This window comes from Argentina silus (assembly GCF_951799395.1).
Source record: "Argentina silus genome assembly, chromosome: 4".
Classification (NCBI taxonomy): domain Eukaryota; kingdom Metazoa; phylum Chordata; class Actinopteri; order Argentiniformes; family Argentinidae; genus Argentina; species Argentina silus.
Window position 1 is genome coordinate 20044333 of NC_139658.1, and position 7601 is coordinate 20051933.

Here is a 7601-nt window from a genome sequence, read left to right on the forward strand (position 1 = left end):
AGAAACGATACAAGAAAACTCAAGATTGTATAACCCCATTATATTGTTATATTGCTTGTCTTCTGTGATTCTTCATTTACTTGTCTTGTCTGGATATGGATGTTGCTTTCTCTCAAGGACGTTTCTGAGATTCACGCGGATGGTGCCCTACAATGAACACAGGTAAGAGCACTTTGACATTCAATATTATGTACAACATGAATTGTTGTAATGCTCAGTTAAAGGCCAGTCACAAATTAGGAACATGTAGATAAAAGATTAAGAAGCCGTTATTGGACCCCGAGTTCTGGTCGGCGATGCTAAATAGTTTGAGGAGTGTTTTTTGATATAGGTTTGTGAAGCTGGTGTTTTGTATGTGCTCTGTGTTGTCATAAAGAATAGTTTGTTGTAAGAAGAGTGTTTCCCACCCATAATAAAAGATGGAAGAGGATATGAGTCTCTGGCTATAGGGAATTCAAATATACAGTTGTTGTTGTTGTTGTTGTTGTTGTTATTATTGTTGTTTTATTATGTTAGTTGTCAAGAGTGTGTATATTATGTATATTCAAACATATTTGATAATGCAGTTGCTATTTTCTTCTTTTTTTGCTATCTCAGTGAAATATTGGCAGTCAGTTAGGCTAAACACGAGTAGGTATTTAGCCTCTAGCCGACACTATGAAACTGTCAGCAACTAAGTGTCAGTGCTGGTGGCCTAAAAAGAAAATACAAAATGAATCCTGACTTTGTAGTCTTCAGATATTCCTGTTCTCTGTTGAAAATGTTTATGTCCAGTTACACACTAATGGCCGGTCTGTGAGGGCAATTATTTTTGCAGTGATTTATTCCTTCCATTAGGACTGCCTAGTCACATTTTGGTCTTTTTGTGGACCAGGGTTTACAGTCGTTAGGATTCTGTTTTCACATTTGGTCGCTAGTCTGAGCTCACATCCATGTCTGGATTTGACCGGGGTCCTGTTTTATGAATTGTGCTTGTTGTCATATGTTTCCTTTAGTTGTTGTTTTTTTCGGACTTTGACGCTTACACCCTCAAAGGCAAATGCAGTCTGTGAGAGAGGCTTCTCTCCTGTGAATCACAGGAAGTCACTCTGGGAAATCCTTTAGTGCTGTCGATTTTTGTCCCTCTAAGCAAAGTGTACGCTGTTAATTCCTGTCTCAGGTGCCTGTTTGAAGCCCTGACCATAACAGCACAGAGATAATAACTAGAAACAACTTAAACATTGCTTTTCTCACTGAGATCAGAGTTATGAGGTAGCATAATGAATGTTGATTTAAAGATACAGCATTTCAATCCCGTCTGACATGGAGGCATTATTCCTTTAACTCAACCCCAACCTCATTTACCCCCCAATACCTCATTTACTCTCAATACCTCATTTACCCCAAATACCTCATTTACCCCCAATACCTCATTTACCCCCAATACCTCATTTACCCCCAATACCTCATTTACCCCCAAAAAATAATGTTATAGGAGAGTGCATGTAATCTCCTAAACTGTCTAACAATCTCTTTTATGTTTTGTTTTTAGACTTTAAGAAGCCTCCTCTCGCTCCCAAACCGAAGCTCCCGAGTCACATCACCCTCCAGTTGCATTCACCCCTCATGTCCAGGCCATGCTCCTCAACCAGGGGTCCCAAACCTCCCATCGCCCCCAAACCTAAAGTACCTCATGACCCTGAGGGGTGGGACAGCTCACTGCTCTCCAATAACGCCCAGGAGGGGTGTACCAACGGGGGCCTGCTGGCCTCAGATGAGGAGAATGATCTGGACTCTCTAAGTGGAGGGGAGGTGGTGGGGGAGGAGACGCAGGGGTCAGTGGAGGGGCCAGTGGAGCCGATGTTTGATATCAGTTCAGGAGTCATAGAATCAGAGAATGGTTATGAGGAGCAAGATGAAGAGGAGAAGGAGGAGGAGAGGGACCAGGAGGAGGAAATGATACAGGAGGAAGAGGAGGACTGGAAATTAACTGACAGCGTTCAAACAGAGGAGGTGGACTCTCTGGACACACTGGGGGTCAGTGATGCTGGATTCACCACTGACTCAGTGGACCCTGTGGACATGATTGACACTGATATGACTGACGACATGGATGCTGAGGGCTGTGATGCAGGCGAGGCGCTGGCCGATACAGATGGCCTCTCAGAGGGGGACTTCTCTGTCACCAGCATTGAGGACGAGGAGGCAGCCTGCTACCCCTGTGAAAATGTGCCTGGGCAGGAGGAGAGGGAGATGGAGGATGAGGAGGAGGAGGAGCTGCAAAGAGAGGAGGAGGAAGAAGCAGCAGCAGCAGCAGCAGGGGATAGCACAGCAGATGCCGTAACGGAACCTATAGTTCTCCTCTTCAAAGCCAACATCGAGACCCATGCGACCCAACAGTCTTCATCTTCCGATGAGGAGGTGGAGGAGAAAGTGGAGGAATCTTTACCTAACCCTGGCAGTCCTCCCGATGCCCTAGAGGAGGAGTGTGGATATGATGTCATCAGCGCACCATGTGAGTGTTCTTGCCAACAGAAGAATCTAGACCCTCTCTCTGAAGTGCAGCTCCCAACGGACCTGTGCGATTTTCCTAGCGCCTCAGAAGAGAAGGCGGAAACGTATCAACCATACTCTGTCATCGATGAAGAGCCAATGACTATTAATTACAATATGGCTGACGGTGAGAGTCAACAAAGTAACCATATAGCAAAAAAACTACTTGAATTAGAGGAGGAAGCAGATGGCTCAGAAGGTGACCCCACCCTTGAGCCCTACTACATCTCATGCGAAGACATAGTGGACCCAGAGCCGAGCCAGACCGAGGGCGCTGATTGCGGATCATCGGAGAGAGACGTCACGCCAGAGGGTTCTCCGCTGGTCACCGCGGCAACAACGCCACCTAGTGAGTACGCAGCCATAGGTGACAATGACTCTCTGTGCGGAGGCTCCGAGGACATGGGACAGATCGAGTGTGTCTCCTCTGAGGACTATGTGGAGATAGGAGACGATGATGATGACGATAGTGACGCAGAGAACATGACATGTCAGAAAAGGATGTGTGTTCAAAATGATGAGCTCCGAGGCCAGACAGTTGAGTCTTTCCTGAACCAGAGTAACGGCCAGCCCAGGTTCAGGCTTGTGTCCATCTCCGTGCCATCTGACGCTGACACCTCCCAGGCCTCCTCCTTCTCTAACAGCCAGCTGCTCTCCCCTGATGACTCTGACGTATTCAGGGACGAGGAGGACCTGGAGGGCCACATTGTGCCATACCTGGACGAGACCACAGACACAGAGCAGGACAACCTCAGCGATGATGAGCACGTCTATGAGGAGGCTGGGCTGGATTCAGAGGGAGAGAACTTCCTCCCCTTCGATAGGAAGTCCATGGTGACGCGGTCACGGTCACTGTCAGGGAAAGTGCCTGGTTATGTGCCTGAGACTGTGCCTGAGGAGGTGGGCTCAGAGTTCCAGATACAGAACTACTGCAAGGTGGGATTGAACCAAACCACACCAGCGCTGAGGAGCAGTCCAATGCTGAACTCAACCCGGGCTAAGAACTCCTCCAAATCCCAGCGCTTTGTCCTGTACCCCCGCTCCTTCTCCATGGAGGGACGAGACATGCCCCTGTGTGTGTATAGGGAGGGGGAAGGTTCCCCCAAGGAGAAGGGCGAGATGGTGAAGGGTGAAGACAGCCTCTCCCTGCCCTGTGTCATAGGGTCATCTGGAAGCTTCTCTCAGCGATCCCCCCTGTCTTCCAGCGGCCTGTCCACCCCTACATCTGTGGTGGACATCCCTCCTCCCTTTCAGCTGGCCTACATCACCAAGAAACCCATCACCAAGAGCTCCCCATCCCTTTTCATTGAGGGAGACTCCCCTGACAGAAACAAGAAGCAGAAGTCGTCCTTCAAGCGCTTCCTGATGCTCAAGTTCAGGCGGAAAACAGAGAGTAAGCTCCTGGTGGACGTCAACCTGTCCTCCTCCAGGTCCTCCTCTGAGTCCAGCCACCATGCCCCCAACCGCATCCTTGATTTAGACCGGTGCAGCATGAGCAGCTCCCCACAGCCCAAGTCCCGGTCTGTCAGCAAGCTCCAGCATTCTCCAGACTCACCATCCACCTTCTTGTTCTACAAGGACGGAAAGAGAAAAGGCGGTTCTGTTGCCTTCGCTAACCGCAGCGTGGCCCGAGTGGAGTCATTTGAGGACCGCTGCCGTCCTCCCTTCACACCCGTCCCCTTGACCAAGCCCCGCTCGATTTCCTTCCCCAATGCAGACACCTCAGACTATGAGAACATCCCTGCCATGAGCTCTGACTACGAGAACATCCAGATCCCATCCAGGAGGCCTTTGCGACCAGGGACGTTTGCAGAATTCTTTGAGCATCCGAGCCGGGTGCTGTCCTCTGCCAATGACACTGATGGTTATGTGGACATGAGTAGCTTCCCCGGGTTTGAGAGCAGAGTTCAGTCACCTGAACAGGAAACAGAAAGGTATGGGGAAAGTACTATTATCTATCCTATATTTAAACCTTGTGTGTGTGTGTGTGTGTGTGTGTGTGTGTGTGTGTGTGTGTGTGTGTGTGTGTGTGTGCATAAACCATGTACCCTCTTTTGGGCGTGGTGTAATATGTGTATATTAGAGAACAAGCCTAACATAGATAGATGCTCCTGATAGTAATATCAGTGATCCCTGCCAGCTCTCATATAGGGCACTAGTCGTTTTTATTACAGTGCCTGTATGTTTATTGCACCCTGCGGGAGAGTGGATTTATAACTGTTTGTAATGGAGGGTCCCTTGCCCCCGTGACTAGATCTCTAGAGTTCACTCGCTATAGACATAATTAGGCATTATAGCTTTCCTGTGGTTTATCATGTTGCACATGACATAACTCTGATGTCTGAGGGACCAGGGGTCCACAGCAGGTGAAGTGGTTGTGCTAGGGTTTGTTTTTCATGCTTAGAGACGGGGCATATGCAGTAGGAGTGAGTTTTTCATTTCATTTGGGCAGGTGGTATTCTTTCAGAATTGGTTGGAAACCTGAGGGATACCTACCTGTGACTCCATGGTTAAAAGTGACCAATGGATGACTTGGAAGCATAGAGGCCCTGTTAGACAAGCTCACAGTGAGCTTTGTTGGGGTAGTGTTTTGTTCCCGCTGCTCCTTGTACTCCCATTGTTGTTACTGTATGTGCTGGTATCATCTCCAGTGCTGGTTGACATTAACCCATCCCTCCTGCATCCCCACACACTGCATCCCTAGTATACAGACCTCCCCGGATGATTAATAGTCAGAGCGTTTAGGAGTCATCCTTCTTCCCTCCGGCCAATAAGAGACAAGAGGGTGTGATACAATCTCAGTGTTCTATGATCAGCAGTTGCCCTCAGCATTGCTGTTGCTGAACCATGTTTCCTATTCTGGAGGTGTGTGTGTGAGGGAAACAGAAGGGGTTTTCATACACAGGATTCTGTGAAATGGTTGAAAAGAATGCATTTGCATCACATGCATGATAATACTGTTCAGTTCACAGTAATCGGCTTCTTCAAGAAATATCCAAATGAAATGATTAGCCCACCTAATTATTAGCCCACCTATTAGCAACATGAGATACTGTACCTGTGAAAAATCATACATGTATACTGATACAGTTTTTAGTCAGCACATGTTGACCGGCTGTATGGCAGGTTTGGTTGTAGATCAGTTTGTATTGGTCAGGGGTTTTTGACTATAGATCTTGGCGAGGCTGGTTTGGAGCAGTCGGGGGCTCTGGCTGTAGGTGTTGGCTAAAGGAAGGCTTGGGTGTGGGGACTGTTAGGTCATTGCCAGGTCATCCCTGGGGAGGAAGTGTCCTGCCTTTGAGCGTCCACTTCCTTGTTTACAGGAAAAGCTGGACAAGAAAATGGGGTGGGGGACTTTACATGGCCTGAAATACCTCAACTTACATGTGTCAAGTGCAAAAAGTCAGATGGCCAAATACCTCCAGTAATCTTGGTGTCAGTCTGTTTCTGCTTCAGTGAACTTCACATTGTGCTACCTGGTTTGGCCACTCCACCCCACCACTATCCACAGGAAGAAATAGCCTCACAAAGCCTGGGGAAGTAGGGAAATAATGATTTTTTTTAAATCTCTTTTTGTAATTTGCCACATTTGTCCTCTGGCTGTCATAAAACATTACGCCACAGAAGCTGCAGAGACTGTGTTGGTGTGGCTTTGCCCGAAGGACTGAAGTGGTGAGATGCTGAGTGGTGAGATACTGAAGTGCTAAGATTAGGAAGTTGTTTTTGGGGAGGAGTGATTTGGAAGCTTAAAATGAAAACTGGCAACCGATACTGTTCAGTTTGGTCCTGTGTGGAGTGCACTACTGGAAATGTATTTTTTCTGTGTCCTATCGTAAAGCCTAATTCAGTTGGCAGTTATGGGTCATATAGTCCCTATTTATGAGAGGCAGAGATGGGAACCTCACCCATGTGTTGGTGCAAGTGTTACGTACATTTCAGTGGTTAAATCCTTTGGTGCTTGCAGTCAAACAGTCAGAGCAATAGAGTGCATAGGAGGCTGCCACGCTGCTAACTCAAGGATGTGTTGTCATTAGCATATTCGCATACACTCCCTACTGAGCTGCAATCATTAGCATATATCCGTTGAGACTCCCTGCAGAAGTGCATCTGCTAGCATGTAGCATCCCACTGACATGGGTCCCTGGGCTGGGTATAGCTGTGACGCTTGAGGCTCTTTAGAGTAGGTTTATTGGTCTCTCCTAGACTGGTGACCTCTTGGCTATTCTAACATGTTCACAGTCACATTCTCAATATGTTTGATATTCTTCCACATAACTAGATTATTATTAAAGCAGTATTTTCACACAGAGGCACATAAACGGTGAGACATTTGAATGCGATTCATCTGCCTCATAGATCTTGCAGATAAAGTTTTATGGAGAGAACACTGCTCAGACAAAGAGGGAAAGATGTAGAAATATTGATACACTGAAATATTGATATCATTCAGTGTGCTGCAGTGAATGGCTGCCACAATGTGTACATGTCAGATAACGACAAGGCTTTACTTGAACAGTGTACTGTTCACACAGAGATGACTGAAGCTATCGATGTTGGGAGTTGGTGAATATGATCTTGAATTATTGCTCTTAAAACCTCCTTGTTCTTCTTCTTTTTTATTTGTATTTCTCAGAGAGCCTTTGAATTGTGTCAGCCATGTATTAGCCATTCATCAACGCAGGAGGCTTGGCTGGTTGAGAGATTACCCTGGGGTTGATTAATCATCCTATTTCATTGATCAGAAGTGTTCCTGTTCATCGTATATAAAACAGAAGTGTTACCAGCGCTCTCTCTGTGTTGGCTTGAACATTGACACTAGTGAAGTGAAGAGAAGCCATGATTAAAACATTTCAGTCTGTGCCTCACCTTAGGATGTTATGTATTGTGTACTTTTTTAATCTGGCTAATGATCACCGTTTTGTCTTTTATGGATTTGGTCAACTGCCCATCAGATGAATTATGGTTTCATAACACCTCCCTGTAAATGTCTGTTGTTCTATTAACATATCTGATGGTTTTACTGGACCCCTCCTCCCTCTTTCTCTCCTCACCTCTCCTTCACTCCCTCT

The 7601-nt window shown here is 46.8% G+C and overlaps 1 protein-coding gene across 1 annotated transcript in view; it reads left to right on the plus strand.

Annotated features, from left to right (window-relative positions):
- The first annotated feature begins 28 nt into the window (after positions 1-28).
- The window catches only part of fgd5b (FYVE, RhoGEF and PH domain containing 5b), a 27351-nt gene continuing 19778 nt past the window's right edge, over positions 29-7601 (plus strand). Inside the window, 3 exon segments of the mRNA XM_083667888.1 lie at positions 29-162; positions 1532-2493; positions 2584-4466. Coding sequence (XP_083524014.1) covers positions 153-162; positions 1532-2493; positions 2584-4466 — 2855 coding nt within the window. The 5' untranslated portion in view covers positions 29-152.